The 16,751-nt window shown below is 39.7% G+C and overlaps 1 protein-coding gene across 1 annotated transcript in view; it reads left to right on the forward strand.

Moving 5' to 3' along the window:
• The window catches only part of LOC309690436 (protein mono-ADP-ribosyltransferase PARP14-like), a gene marked incomplete at both ends in the record, with an annotated part of 34,121 nt that extends 18,543 nt beyond the window's left edge, over positions 1–15,578 (forward strand). Inside the window, 8 exons of the mRNA XM_082507468.1 lie at positions 6,786–6,852; positions 7,063–7,212; positions 7,383–7,445; positions 7,663–7,839; positions 12,683–12,907; positions 13,007–13,293; positions 13,689–13,863; positions 15,295–15,578. Coding sequence (XP_082363594.1) covers positions 6,786–6,852; positions 7,063–7,212; positions 7,383–7,445; positions 7,663–7,839; positions 12,683–12,907; positions 13,007–13,293; positions 13,689–13,863; positions 15,295–15,578 — 1,428 coding nt within the window. The remainder of the gene's footprint in view (positions 1–6,785; positions 6,853–7,062; positions 7,213–7,382; positions 7,446–7,662; positions 7,840–12,682; positions 12,908–13,006; positions 13,294–13,688; positions 13,864–15,294) is intronic.
• Positions 15,579–16,751: the final 1,173 nt, after the last annotated feature.

A 16,751-nucleotide genomic window follows, 5' to 3' on the forward strand; every position in this document is an offset into this window, starting at 1 on the left:
ATGTCCTGGTCAAAAATGACTCCAAGGTTCCTCACCGCGTTACTGGAGGCCAAGGTAATGCCATCCAGAGTAAGAATCTGATTAGATACCATATTTCTAAGATTTTCAGGGCCGAGTACAATAACCTCAGTTTTATCTGAATTAAGAAGCAGAAAGTTAGCGGCCATCCAGGTCTTTATGTCTTTAAGACATTCCTGCAGTTTAACTAATTGGTGTGTGTTATCTGGCTTCATGGACAGATAGAGCTGGGTGTCATCTGCATAGCAGTGAAAATGTATGCTATGTCTTCTAATGGTGCTGCCTAAGGGAAGCATGTATAATGTAAACAGAGTTGCCTGAGGTGAGAGACAGCGGGCTCGGGGTGGGTATCTCCTCAGCTTGCTGCCTATACATTAGAGTTTTCCCCGATGGACGAGAGGGTTTGTTCTCTGCACCTTCGGGTCGGGGAACGGCTCATTACTGTTGTCTGTGTCTATGCGCTAGGGCTATCATGATTAGTCTACTAGTCACAATTACGTCGACTATCAAAATCGTCGACGACTAATTTAATAGTCGACGCGTCGTTTGAAGTAGGGGTGGGTTTTTATAATCGATTCATCGATTAAAATCGATTCTGGCTTGGATAACGTAAAATCGATTCATTAAAATCCTGAATCGATTTTTTAATATAAATTTATTTTGTCCGAAATGCCAGAATCTCTGGTGACATCTCACAAAATTTCAATAACCACAAAACAGTAAATGAGAGCAGGTACAGGGATTCTTCACATAGACTTAAACACAGGGCGTGACCCGCGGATCAGAATCAGTTAGATGTCGCCTTTCTCACAGTCGGGGCTGAAAGCCGACAGCTCGCTGATCCGGGTCCGCGCTTTGTGTTCACGCCCTTTATGCGCTGATTCTAAGGCTGTTAGTTTGATCTCTCTCCAAACAATATTGACCGAACCAGCAGCAAAAGAAGATCCAAACGCTTCACATAAACATCGTCATGAATTCACTCTTTTACTGTTTTGCTTCCATTGCGATGCGCAGCTCTCTCTCTCTCCCTCTCTCCCTCCCCCCCCTCTCTCTCTCGAACAGTTTCGCTTTCTTCATTATTCGCTTGCTTGTTATGCACAAGTCTACTGTTGTTTACAGCGCTGTCGGCCGCTGTTTTTTTCCCTTTTACATTCTTCCGAAAAGAAAGCCTCATTTCTGCTGTTCAATACTGAACAAATTTAAACTTTTTAATATTATTCAAAATGCAAAATGCTTAGCCGTGTGTCTAATAAAACCGCTGTAACGTCAGAGGTAATGTTCATTAATTAATGGTTTTCTTTCGTTTTTGATGTACTGCAGAATATTTTTATAAAATCCCAGGCCAGGAAAACCTTCATGTTTTTCTGTGTTTTATCTTCAGCTACTTTGACACAAAGGCATCTGCTGTGATGCTCACACCTTGGATAAAGTCTTGCGAGTGTCAGCTTCCTTTTTATAGATACAAAAATATGTAAATGTTCTGATCTGAATTATACTTCTGACTGTCAAAATTTCCCAGATTTAAATCGAATCGAATCGAATTAAATCGAATCGTGGATCGAATCGATTTGGGACCTTGTGAATCGGAATTGAATCGATTCTAGAAATCAGTGACGATACCCAGCCCTAGTTTGAAGCTTTATAAGATCCCAAACAGCGCAAGAATAAGTAGTAGGATTTAAGAGTGTAATAATGGACTGAAACAGAAGATGGCAGCACTGCATGTACAAAGATGCCAGCTGCCGTTAAACCCCGAAGAAGAAGACAAAGCTGTGTCCAGTACTGTAGTTGTGTCCAAATTCAGGACCCGCGTCCTCCTGTGCCCGCATTAGTAGGCCGATTACGTTACAGCGACACGACGAAGACTGTCCAAAGTCGAAGACTCCAACAAATGCGCCCTTCATTTAGTTAGTGGCCCAACCTATCCCAGAATTCATAGCGCGGCCCAGCGTGGCCCTGCTCAGTTTCCAACAATGGCGACAATTAGTTAGTTTTATTTTACTCTTAATATTCTTTCTGGGTCACAAAATAAATGTTTAACATATTTTCAGGCGAGAATGTAGCTGTGTAAACTTCCAATATCTGCTCAGTTTAAGACACATATTTTCAAAAGCGCTCCGTTTTCGGAAACGTCTGTTACCCACTAGCTCGATAGTTAGCCTCGGTTCAAGGCTCACTAGAGCCGGTGAGAACACCAGTCTCCCGGCAAATCGTTTTTTAAACCCACAGTATTTTATTTGTTCCCGAGTAAATCGGTTTGGCTGAGATTAAAGTTATATTTTTTACACAGCTGAATAAACAGACAGACAACTGTTTATCAGAAGTGTGAGATGCTCGAGAATTTATTCCGGTGTCCTGTTATATTTTAGATAGCAAGGAGCAGACAGCTGAGTTTATTAAACTTAACCGAAACAATCTGCAAATTTCATTAAAATTTAATAAACTATCATCTTGTCTTTATTTTTAGTTAGCACATACCGTAAACACTTAAAGCTGTAAGCTAATGATAGTTATATAAGAGCAGATGCATGCTGGTGCAATAAACTGTACGTTTTACGTCCAGTGGACACATGATCTGATTAGTCGACTAATCGCAAAAATAATCGGTGACTAGTCGACGATCAAAATAATCGGTTGTGGCAGCCCTACTATGCGCCAAACGCATGTGCTCCAACTATAGAAGGATCACACCCCTCAGCCTCCCAGGGAAAGTCTATGCCAGGGTGCTGCAAAGTAGAGTCTCTCCTTTAGTCAAACCTCAGATACAGGAGGAACAATGTGGTTCTTTACCCGCTTGAGGGTACATGGGAATTTGCTTAACCAGTCTACATGTACTTTGTGGACTTGATAATGGATTGGATTTATATAGCGCTTTTCAAGGCACCCAAAGCGCTTTACAATGCCACTATTCATTCACTCTCACATTCACACACTGGTGGAGGCAAGCTACGGTTGTAGCCACAGCTGCCCTGGGGCAGACTGACAGAAGCGAGGCTGCCATATCGCGCCATCGGCCCCTCTGGCCAACACCAGTAGGCAAGTAGGGTAAGGACACAACGACCAGGACAGAGAGCCCAGGGATCGAACCGGCGACCTTCCGGTTACAGATGCGATTCCCAACCCCTTGAGCCACGGTCGCCCCTTGAAGAAGGCATTTGACTGTGTCCATCTGAGTATTCCATGGGAGGTGCTTCTAGAGTATCGGCCATTTGATCCTTATTGAACCATTGCAAGAGCTTAGTCCACATAGCCGGTATGAGTCAGATTTGTTCCCGGTGGGCCACGGCTGCCCTTTGTCACCAATTCTGTTCATACTTTTTATGGACAGAATTTATAAGTGTAGCCAAGTAGCAGAAGGCTTCCACTTGGGCGGTCTCAGAAATCCTGTCTCTGCTTTGTGCTGATGATGTGGTTCTGTTGGCTTCTTAAGGTGGTCTTCCAGGGCAGTGATGAAAAGAGGTGGTGATGTGTTTACCAATCGATCAACATCCATACCCTCACTTATGGTCACAAGCTTTGGGTAGTGACTGAAAGAATGACATTGCTGATACAATTGGTGAAAAGGAGCTTTCTCTGAAGGGTGGCTGTCCTTTCTCTTGGAGCTAGTGTGAGGAGTTTGGACATTTGGGAGGGGCTCAGAGTAGAGCCATGCACCTCCTGGGTGAGGTGCATGTCCCACCATGAAGAGGCCTCGGGGCAGACCTAGGATACGCCAACACGTTCTCACTCCCAAAGCGTAACATTTTACGCTAGGTGACAAATCGTCACCATATTACGTTTTCGGCTACCCACCACGTTCCTAAATGACGACCTCGGAAAAAAAAGGAAATATGAGAACCGTCTGGACTGAATCTACACATGTTCGCTCTTTTTCTTCAAATCGCTTAGAAACACGCTATTTAACATCATTAAAGTCCTGGTTAAGGTCAGGAATAAGGTTATGGTCAGGGCTAGGGATAAGGTTAGGTTTAGGGCTGGAATACAGGGCTGGAACGTCTATTACCGCGGGAGCGTCATTGCACTGGATTCCAGCCATAACCCGCCGCGTACCATAAGAACGCCGAAGGTCTCCTTTCGCGTTCCTCAGGAACGCCGCGGGACCTGACAAAACGTCGACATGTTACGCCTCGGGAGTGAGAACGGGCTGGATACGCTGGAGAGATTTGTTAAATTTTTATTTGCTTTATACTTTGACTTTTACTCACTGGTTAGCTGTTGTTATAGAACTATATTAAGTTTGACAAAAAGGAAAGGAAATTAGAATTTCATTCCACATATTCTTCATTTAGCATGACTAAAGATCAGCTTAAAGGTTCCGTACATACAGTCTTCTATGATGAAACAGTACTTACGTTTTGTTATCTGTAGCACAATACTGGACCCTGTTAATAGTATTAGTTTGGAAGTTGGAGTTTCCATATAATTATGTCTTTGTTTCTTAGCAATGCTGCTTCCCTGCTGACTTATTCATAGTGCTACTTCTTGTGGTGATGTCACATGCTATATTACATATCTAAAACACAGGATTGTGCCAAGGCCTCTTTAATGTCAGTTTTGATTCAATATTTTTAGACTGAGATTTCATAATATGCCAAAGCTTCATTGCATAGATTCTTGGACAAGTTCCAGAGTCTGCTACATATTGACATGATAGCATCACACAGGTGCTGCAGATTTATTAGCTGCTTGTATCCAAATTTCTCTTTCAAGTACATCCCAAGAGTGCTCTACTGGATTGAGATCCAGTAACTGTGGAGGCCAATGGTACAATGTTTTTCCAGTTTTCTATTCTCCAGGGCTGGTGAACCTGTGTGAATTGTAGTCTCAGTTTCCTGTTCTTAGCTGACAGGTGTGGTCCCCACTGTGGTCTTCTGTAACTCATCTACTTCAAGTTCAGATGTGTTGTGCTTTCATAGATATTTTTCTGCATAACTTGATTGCAATGAGTGGTTGAAATACTGTTGCCTTCCTATCAGCTCAAAGTAGTCTTGCAAGTGTTCTCTGACCTCTGACATTAAAGGTATTTTCAACAGGGAATGCTGGATAATACTGGAACCTCACAGGATATTTTCTCTTTTTCTGACAACTATTTGTAAAACTGAGAGATGAGTATGTAGAAAAATCCCACTAAATTTGCAGTTTCTGAAACATGAAAATATGAATCCATCCTGCCTTTTATCATCGCTTCAGGGCAGCTGCTGATGGTGTAATGATACTGGGGGATATTTTCTTCTCTGGGCCCCTTAATACCAAGGAAGTGTAGACCCTAACGCTGGTGGGCCTAAATGTCACACCACGAGGTTTATTTTCAGAGAAGGAAACCAGGAATAAGTAAACACAATATACACACTAAAAAAAAAGTTATGTTTAAACTAAAATCCAAAACAAACCTTCAATAAAATTATACTAAACCCAAGAAGAATGTTCATTATATTTTAAGAGAGACAGAAACAATTCCTCTTCTGACGGTGAAACCGCATCAGTCTAGTCCCAGGAACAAGGAATCTCTTCTCTCTGCCTTGTTTCTCCATTGAGCTCATCCTCTTTCGAGGATGCCAATGTTCACATTTTGGACAGAGAGGACAGATGGTTTGAAAGAGGATTGAAAGAAGCCATCTATGTCCACTGTGAGCGACCATCTTTGAACAGAGGCGGGGCTTACGACACCAACTCTCTGCCATCTATAATCCAGTTTTGAGATCCCTTCCCAGACGCCTTAACGCCCACTCACATCCTGGGCCATCTGACCTCAGGAATTCGCATGATAAGGTGGGGCCAGGTTTCACAATGAACACACCCGAAACTCTGGCTGACTGGGACCCACACCCAGTTTCACACCTTGGCTCAGGCGATTAGAGGATCATCAGGGGGTCCTTTTGTCTCTCTGTGGGGGGTTACTCCCACTAGCTTCTTCAGAACTGAAGAAGCTTCTCGGATGAGAGGTGAAACGTCTTCAAGCAACTTAAAGAAGTCCAGACGCTTTTCTTTGCAAGCTCCTTTGACTACGATGACCTGGATGACTGAGAACCTTCACAGACACATTGAGCTCATTGCACCACAACCCAGCTGTGGCCCACAATGTGAGTCCCTTGCTCACTGCACCAATGACCTCCCTGATGGCACCATCCTGTTAACAAACAGACACTGGACAGAAACACTGTCCGTGAAGCTGGCCTGGCTAATCTCCATTGTGACTCTCGCCCCAACAAAGCTTCACTTGGTGAGCGACAGTGAAACATGTCAACAGTACACCATGTCAAGTCCTCTCGAACATGTTTCTTGAACATGACAATGAGTTCACTGTACTCAAGTAGCCCTCACAGTCACCATATAAAATCCAATGGAGCAACTTTAGGATGTAGTGGAATGTACCTAATAAAGTCTCAGTGTAGACTGCGAATTAAAAAAATACTACATTCATAAAGTGAAGACATTGCTTACATGCCTTAAACGTGAATTCTAATCAAGAACATGGGAGGCATCTGATTAAATAGCAATTTAGATAAATTTTTAACCCGGCTATTAACGTGCTTGGATCTATTGCAAAATTCATTTTGACGTAGAGTCTTTGGAGAGAGACTCACAACACGGAAATGAACTCTACAGCTGGCCTTAAGTGGCCTTTTAGGAAATGGAATGGCTCTTCTTTGTGAACTTTGTTTTTAAACTTTACAGGTTGCTACTTCATTTATTGCATTGTTTAACTTCTGTTTTGGTTTAAATATTAGTGTTTTTTTCAGTTGAAGTAGATTGTTTTGTTTTTGCAGGCTTTCACTGATGAATTTAAGAAGTTTCCCAATGCCTCAGGTGATTCAAGTTCTACAAAAACTGAAGGCACATAACATTGTTTGTTTTTAATTTTTTATCACAAATTGCATATTTTCAAAAACCTTATAATGAATAGTCTTTTTGCTACTCAGCTAACTAATAGTTTTACCAACATTAAATTGAAGTGTTTCGAAGTGAAAAGTGTATTTATTTATTTATCCATTAATTTAATTTGTTGGCTTTAGTTGTTCATGTTTTTTCAACTGTTCACGCCAGGACGCCCCTTCTCTAAGCTCACCTCAACCTCAGATATGCATGAGACTAAAATGGGAAATGTGACTATACAGGTAGTCACAGGAGACATAACCAGGGAGACAACAGATATCATTGTCAACTCTTCCAATGAAAGCTTTTCCCTTAAGTCAGGTAAATCATAGAAAAAAGTGGAATATTACAGTTTTGAAAAATAATTATAGTTATATGTATTCTCTCCTCACTATTGCACAGTGGACATAGAAGAATTAAGCATCTTTTTAAATTAAGTATGAAATTATAGAAAAGATGAATCCACCTAATTTTTTTTTAACCTCATCCAGGAGTCTCTAAAGCTATTCTAGATGCAGCTGGTGAGGCTGTTGAAGAGGAATGTCACAATGTTGGTAAGAAATCACTTTTAGATTTTCTAACATTGTACCTCAGAGTAGACTCCACCTATAACAGTTTGTTTTTTCAACAATAAAAATGAAGCTGACTTAATATGAAGCCCAATTTTGTGATCATACTCTAAGATTGCCAATAAAGGAAATATGGCCTAATGAAGCATTCTTATGGTCATTAAGGGTAAAAGACATAAAGATCCACTATCTCCACATTTAGGTGCCAAGTCCAATCCAGGCATGATAATGACTCAGCCAGGTAACCTAAAGTGTAAGAAGATCCTTCACGTGGTTGGAGAGTCTGACCCAATAAAAATCAACAAGGTTGTGAAAGATGCACTTCAGATGTGTGTGAAAAGCTCCTACACCTCTGTATCATTTCCTGCAATTGGCACAGGTGAGATTTGTTCATGTATGTCAGAAGTTCATGATATGGAAAATCTACATACCATAGTTACGTTAAGCCCAAACCAGAAACGTGTATTATGAAACAGGTTATGTTTTGGATTGTGGATCAATAGACATGAAATCACCTTCTACTGACCAATCAATTCTCTGCACAATAGCGATTAAAACAATTACTCTATAAATATTAATGCATGAATTTGCACTAGTTAACTTTATGTCAAATTTGCACACAGTCTAAGCCGGATCTTTACTTACTGTCAAAGCTTTAAACACCAACATCATATGTAGCTGAAGGAACTTCTGAACTGAAAAACTATTGTCAGCAGAAAGTATAGTTGTTTACAAATAGTATGTTTACACATGAAGCAAACTTTTCACTGACAGTAACTCAAAACTGTAAGACCAGAGTGACCAGTCTGTGCACTGCCTGAATTAAGTACAAGAAAACCTACAACTCATGGCCTCACACATGGATCTTGGAATGCCTAGAGCAGATGAAAAAGCACTTCGGACTACCTCAAAACAGTTCTGGCAACTCAGGATCCCACTGACACATCTTTCATAGAGGTGGCAGAGTGGGGGATAAGGGAATGACTAACCCATCACTGAGGGTGAGGTCACTAAGCCAGTTAAACAACTCCTCGGTAGCAGGGCCCCTGGGGTGGATGAGGTTTACCCAAAATTCCTGAAGGATGCTTTAGGGCTGCCTTGGTTAACATTAGTGGTGCAACGGATCACGGTTGATCCAAAATCTGAACCGATCCCACTCCACGGTTCGGTACGCACGTGATCCGAAGAATTGAAAAAGAAAAAAGAAAGTATGTGCATGGTGCGCACGGTCAGTCTGTCAAGTGGTAGTTATGGCCAGCGCTAGCGGTCCAAGTAACGGAGCCGAGGAGTTTGCAGCATTTAAGCAGCCCTTTGCTGCCCAGTCCGACCGGGCTAAAGCTATTACTAAAGCTAATGGGGTGTTTAGCTGCAGACGGGAGGCCGTCGTCTGTTGTGCAAAACAAGGGGTTTAAACTGTGATGAACGTGCTTGAGCCACGCTATGATTTCTTGTTGCGCGTCCACTTCAGTGACATCGTTCCAAGCATGTATGAGCAGGAGAAGTTTAAAGTTATGGCTGAACTGTCCCAGGCATCTTCTGTTGCTCAAACTACAAATGGGTGGAGCTCCTGGGCAACGGAAAGCCACGTGACCGTCACAGCGGAGTGGTAGATACAAAGCCCTGCACTGCCCTATAGATTACATTAGATTAGATGAAACTTTATTTATCCCTCGGGTGGGTTCCTCCGGGAAATTCAGTTTCCAGTAGCACAGCACCGACAGAAGTTGCAAAAATGTGAGCAGAAATATACCACATATACACATTTATAAATACAGAGAATACAAAAGGGATAAATAGAATAAATAGGAATAAGAATACAAGGGAACGGTACATTTTAAGTATTGTGAGTCTATTACACCGTTGGATATTAACAAAAACTATTGCACAGTGAAAAGGCACTACAGCTACTTGTTCCCCTCTCCTCTGTCCCTGTTTCCCCTCCAGCGAGGAGTTAAACAGTTTGTTGCCGTGTGGGACAAAGGACTTTTTAAGTCTGCTGCTCCTTGACTTTGGGAGAAGCAACCTGTCACTGAACAGACTCCTCTGGTTGTTTATAGCCATGTGCAGAGGATGCAGAGGCTGCCCAGCATGGTCCATAATGTCCATATTGCACCTTAATTTGTTTTATATAAGTGCGTGGAATGAGTCTTCAGTTGAATGTTTTTTAATAGGCAAAAAATACTTAAATAAGTAAACGGCGAGTAGAATTTTTGTCTTTTTTTTCTATTTTTGCTGATCCGAAAATTGATCCGATCCATGACTTTAAAACCGTGATCCGATCCGAACCGTGAGATTTTTGATCCGTTGCACCACTAGTCAACATGCCTCTACAATGTTGAATAGAAATCTGGAGCGGTACCTCTGGATTAGAATAGAATAGAATGTGGTTTTTGTCCCGTTTGCAGAACATTGGATGATTTCTTTACCCTCTTGAGGAAATTTGAGGGTACATGGGACTTCATCCAACCAGTGTACATGTGGTTTAATAGACTTTGACCATGTCCCTCTGAGTATTCTGTGGGAGGTGCTTTTGAAGTATGGGGTGTCTGACTATGAGCTATTTGGTCCCTATACAACCGTTGTAAGAGTTTAGGTTATACTTGCTTCTGGTGGATGTTGGTCTACACCATGTGGCTGCCCTTTGTCGTTGATTCTGTTAATGATTTTTATGGACAAAATTTCTAGGTGTAACCAAGTAGCAGATGGCTTTCATTTGGGTGGTCTCAGAATCTTGTCTCTGCTTTTTGTAGACAATGTGGTTCTATTTCTGTGGGAGATCAACAAATGTATTGGGGCTGTAGCTGCAGTGATGAAAAGAGGTGGTGATGTGTTTACCAGTCTATCTACATCCCTACTGTCACCTATGGTCACAAGCTCAGGGTTGTGACCAAAAGAACAAGATCACGGATGAAAGTGGCAGAAATGAGCTTTCTCTGAATGGTGACTGTTATCTCTCTTAGAGATAGGGTGAGGAGTTCAGCCACCTGGGTCGGGCTTAGAGTAGGGTTTGTTCTCCTCCACATTGAAAGGAAACAGTTGAGATGGTTCAGGCAGGAAATAACAGCTAGATCTTTTTGCGCAGGATTTTTGTATACTCAATATAAACAGCCATGTCATCTTCTTTCTACCTCACTCACATGACACACACAGCTTGCTCCCTGAGTCATTTCCTGTTGGGATTTTTCATTGCACCATTATCCAAGATGGGTAAAAGCTACTTCTTTCTAAATTAAGGTAAACATTATGTAGCGCCTCTACTCAGCACCAGTACACACTCACTTTAAATAGAGACCCTAGACATCTTTCTAGGTTCAGGAGGAGGTTTTGTTTTGGAGACTCACAAAAGGAGTTGGCTTGGAAGTGAATAACTGGGACCTTTATTGCCTCAGTACCATTTATACACATATACAACACAATAACCCAAATTGCACACTAATAGTGCATTTTAAAGGTGAATACATGTAAAACAAAACAAAATAAAGACATTTAAGTGGAAGATTTATACTGAACAGTATCAGAGCTCTTGGGAATGAATGAAACAGATTAAAGTGTTCCTGTTGTGACGTTTGAATTGTCCAGTCTGAATTGTCCTTTAAAGTCGTTGAAAACCCAAACAGGTGTACTGTAGGGGAATTGTCAGTGTGCAAACCCTATTATCCGGGTAGGAAAAGTAGTGCATAGGGCTTATCTGTAATCCAGGGTTGCTTGAATCAGTTTCTCAGGCAAATCCCACAATCCGATCGCATGGCTGGCCACACCATTTCACGATCATCCAGGATCTCATTTGGGCTGTTCTCGCCGTCAGTGGTTCTCCAGAATTCTTCTAGTAGTTCAAAAAAACCAATCGGGATTTTCAGACACAAATAACTTGACAGACCTTTGTGGTCAGAGTTCGGGGCCAAGATACTTTTTCCATGCGCTCCGACACGTACTTGACCGCCATCAGAGGGAAAATCTCACAGGAAGAGAGAGGTAATACTTCCTGCGCACTAGACGCAAGGTCATCAGAACACAAGACTGCATCACAGCGCCCCCTTGTGACAATAACAGGCTATAGCCTTAGATTACAAAAAGGGATTTTGCAGCCCTGTATTTCACATGGGTTACAATTACATTCATTTCATTAAAATAGTTAAATTTTCCAACTCATTTTAAACATTACTTTATTCCAATGCAATTGTTTGGTTAGCAAAATAAAAAAAAGAATTCTGTATTCTTTTCATTTATAATCTTCTGTGATCATGATCTATGTGCTGCAGCCATGGTGGGTGAATTTCTGTGATCTTCAGCCCTTTTTATGCAGAAATTCCATATAAGTCTGCTTGATATTTGTTCTTCTTCAGTATGCCTCAAACACTAATAGGCACACAATACTGTAGCCTTTAAAATACCGTAATCTAAGCTCTGTTTTGCTAAATGAGGGCTACACACCTCTTAAGCTTTATGGTGAAACAAAAAAAGTCTAAATTTCCCTGGCCAGATAGTTTTTTGCAGTCTGCTTGGATTCACAAAAATTGCAGTCCAAACCAAATTGTTTGTATCTTTTAAGGTAGAGGGCATGAGGGTGTGCAATGGCAAAATAAGTAAAATATCCAAAGGCAGGTTCTAAGATGGTACGCTTCTGTAACAATGACTAAAGATTTTTTGACAGAGATGAACTTTTGAATCTGGATCATCCAGTTAACAGTGGGACCCATTATGTATGCAAGGGACTTAGGTACACAATAAAAAAAACAAAAAAAAAACTATGGAAATAAAGCGAAACCCATCATTTTTGAATTGGTATGTTTCTGTGTTTCATTTTTTTTTCATTGTTATTAACCACACATTAAATTTTGGAATTTATGAATTGAATGTTACCATTTATGGAAACTTCCATTAAAAAAACAAAACAAACAAAAACAGTGTACATGAAATTTATGTTTCAGTAAGATAACTGATTAGCTAATATAAACTCTGTAACAACTTCTACTGTAAAAACTTCTGTAGTTTTTGTAGTCTTATGTCTATTCTTAGAAATGAAACTTGCTAGCGTATACACCTGATTATCAGACAACGTAACTACTAAAGTTCTGTCTGTGTAACTTGCATCAACTTAGAGAAAGTCTTTGATGCCCTGGAAATCTTACTGACAAACCTTGAGACTACACATATTCAGCATGTACCTTTAACAAATCAATTCTTCAAATTATAATTATAGTATTATGGGTTTTTTTTTTTAGGTCAAGGTAATGTAAAAGCAAGACTGGTGGCAGATGCCATGTTGGATGCAGTAATTGATGTGTTGAGCCAAAACTCTTTCGGTCCCCTGACCACAATCCGCATAGTTATTTTCCATAAACCTATGCTAAAAGACTTCCACAGCAGCCTGGAACAGAGAGCAGCTACTGATCCTAATCCCAAGGAAAAACGAAAGGGGGCCTGGAGAGGCATTTGCAAAATCAAAGGTAAAAATATGTATAAGAAAAACCTACTAGGACTGTTCTAGTGTCTCCAGTTGGTGTTGAACCTTAATTTCTAATGTTTTTGATTTTTTTTTTTTTCAGAAATGTTTATGGGTGGAAATACTGATGCTACTTGCTTCCACATTTGTGGTGACACTCAGGCTGATGTAAAATTAGCCAAGAAACTGATCCAAAAACTTCAGACGATCAAAATTGAAGACAACACTGAGATGCTAAGCAGGAAAAGAGATGATGGCATTCCGGGGCACTGGGAACTCATGCCAGCTACCCCATGTCAGGTTTTTGCGATACAGGCCAATACATCAGAATATGATGAAATCCTGAAGCTGTTCCAGGCATCATGCAATCAAACTGTTGATGTTACAAAGGTAGCATTAACAATTTGGTCTTTTAATTTCTTATTTATCACTCAGATCACTAGAGCAGAAAGTTTTTGGTGGATGCATGGATAATGACTGATTATTTCAAAAATGATTTTAATCAAATTTGTTTAAAATTACTTCCATAGAAAAGTTTTTTGGGTAATAAAATGTCCACAAAAGAATCTCTCACTCAAAATGTATTTAATGTATTTAAAATGTATTTTTGTACATACGTTCAGGGATTTATGCAGTCAAACTGTTATGAAATTAGCATTAAACATTATTTTTTAGCTTTTTAAAAAAAAGTCTCTTTCAAGGAAAACAGATTAACTTATTTTGACTAAAAGTAGTTAAAATAAACTTACATCAGTCTACACAAAAAGCACTTTTCTTCTTCTCAGATTGAGCGTATCCAGAATCCTGGATTGTGGAAGTGTCTACAGATCAAGAAGCGTGACTTGGAGTTGAGAAATGGTCATCAGAATAACGAGAGACGCCTTTTCCATGGTACCTGCAACACAAATGTGCCAAATATTAATAAGCGAGGTTTCAACAGGAGCTATGCAGGAAAGAATGGTGAGATGTTTGTGGACCATGTTTGTGGATCATAACAGAAAACATCAAATATTTAAACTGAGATGTTTGACTTTTTATAAAAAAAAATATTACGTCATTTTGAATTTAGCAACACAGCTCAAAAAAGTTAGGGACACAAAGAGACTGGAAAATAAGTGGTCCCAAAAAGCAACAGCCAAAGGGTCATTTTGCAACTAATTAGTACAACTGATCAGTAACATGAAAGGGTATAAAACATACCATCTTAGAGAGGCAAAGTTTCCCAGAAAAACGGGCCTAGGTTCAACAGTGAGCAAACTGTTGAACACTTTCAAAAAAATATTAATCAATGTGAATTTGAGAATACTTTGAATACTTCATTATCTACAGTACATAATATCAACAAAAGACTGAGAGAATCTGTCTTTGGAATAAACAGCTTCCACATTTGGAAAGATATCACTAATGCGGAAAGATATATACAGGTTTTAGAGCAACATATAATTCTCATTCAAGACCCAGCTACAGTGGGGCACAAGGCAGTGTACTCCTAGTAACAGACCCAAGCCTGGATAAATGGCGAGGGTTGTGTAAGGAAGGACATCCTGTGGAAAATCTTGTCCAAATCAAACATGCAGATCATAAAGATTGAGATTACCATGCCAGATCCATTGGGGACTGGGTTAACACCAACCACCTCTGGTGCTGTTGGAGAGAGGCTATTGTGGAAAGTGTGATAGTGTGTGGGTAAGGGTGATTTCTCAAAGACAATAAAGAGGACAGGTGCAATTCGTGTTAAGCAGCAGCAAAGGGGAGCGAGCTGTTTGATATGACAGATAGGAGGAGGACAGATGCATTGTTACTGCAGGAGATGAGGTGGAAGGGAAGCAAGGCCAGGACCTCTGGAGATGGATTCAACCTGTTCTACCATGGTATAGACAGGAAGGAAAACAGATTAGGTGCAATCTTGAATTAAGAGTATGTGAATAGTATCATCAAGGCAGAATAAGGTTGAAGAGGATGTCAGACCAGGGTAATGTTAAATGTATGTATGTCTTATAGGTGTGATGTCAGAAGAGAGAGGAATTCTGGAGTAAGTTTGATGAGGTGTTAGACTGCCATGAGTTGAGAGAGAGCAGTGACTGAAGTAACTGAATTACACTCAGTTTGAATGTCTGTCTCCACAGTATGTTGCATTGTAAATAGAATCTTAGTTTATGAGATTAGCAAATCATTCCTTTCTGTTTTATTTAAAAAAATGTTTTGCCCCCGCTTTTTTGAAATTGGGTTTTAGTATTTAAGTTTGGAGTGCTGTGACTCCTACTATTATTATTATTAATAGTAGTAGTCATTACTATTATTATTATTAATCATAATAATAATCATAATGGCAGATAATATGTTATATCTTTTTCATTGATTTCTCTTCTTTTCTCTCTCTTCTATTTTCAGCTACATGCTACGGCAATGGCACATATTTTGCTGTCAATGCAAGTTACTCTGCTAGCAATACCTACTCCAAGCCTAATCAGAACGGGGAGAAGTTTATATACGTCTGCCGAGTTTTGACTGGTGACTTCACTGTTGGAAAACAAGGCATGATTGAACCACCAGTGAAAGGCCCCGCCTCCACTGACCTGTACGACAGTGTTGTGGACAAAACCCCCAATCCCACCATGTTTGTTGTCTTCCATGATGCCCAGGCGTATCCTGAATATTTGATTACATTCAAGTGAATTAGATAAAAACCTCAAGAAACAGCTCTTAGAACAGTCTGTAGCCTGATTTTTACCTGCACTGTTTTTGATGACCGACCAGAATAACATCTCATTGTGCAACTCTATTAGATAATATATTTACAAATATAATAGAAGGAAAGATAAAAAGTGGGCTGTTAATCAATGATATAAGTGACCATTTACCAGTCTTTGCATCGTATAATTGCCATTATAAAGTGAACAACGATGGACATAAGATTTACAAAAGAATAAGAACAGAGAAGACCTTAAATTGTCTTAGAAATGAACTTTTAAAGCAAGATTGGAATACTGTATATGAACAAACAGAAGTTAATAAAGCTTACGAAGGATTTTTAAGAACATTTAACACATTACTTGATAAAAACTGCCCAGTAATTGAAATCAATAGGAAACACAACTATGCAGGAAGACCATGGATGACAAAAGGACTACAAAATGCCAGCAAAAAAAAGAATACCTTATATCGAGAATTCATAAAAAAGAGAACAATAGAAACTGAAATGAAGTATAAAACTTACAAAAATAAATTAACTAATATAATGAGATCCTGTAAAAGAGAGTATTACATTAAAAGGTTAGAACACAATAAAGATAACACAAGAGATATATGGAATGTATTAAACAGAATAATCAAAAATGAATCAAGGAATAATGATTACCCTGGGTACTTTATAGAAGGGACAAGAAGTATTAATAACATGGAGGAGATAGTAAGTGGCTTTAATGAATTCTTCGTAAACATAGGGCCAAAACTGGCAGAAGAAATAAAGGTTGATGGAATAGAAAGGGACACTGGTGAAAATATTGAAAGGAATAGTAGCTCAATGTTTTTAAGAGCAGTGGAAGAGAAAGAGATTTATGACATGGTTAGAGGACTTAAGAACAAAACCAGTACAGACTGGAATGATATTGATATGGTAACGGTAAAGACAGTTATTGATGGTATCGTAAAACCATTAAAATATATATTCAACTTGTCGTTTCAAAAAGGAGTTTTTCCACAAAAAATGAAAGTTGCTAAAGTTATTCCCATTTACAAAACCGGTGAAAGACATCATTTTACAAACTATAGACCAGTGTCAATACTCTCCCAGTTCTCTAAGATACTGGAAAAACTCTTCATAAAAAGATTTGACAGTTTTGTGGAAA

The sequence above is a fragment of the Aulonocara stuartgranti genome (genome assembly GCF_965226115.1).
Source record: "Aulonocara stuartgranti genome assembly, chromosome: 16".
In the NCBI taxonomy this organism is placed as follows: domain Eukaryota; kingdom Metazoa; phylum Chordata; class Actinopteri; order Cichliformes; family Cichlidae; genus Aulonocara; species Aulonocara stuartgranti.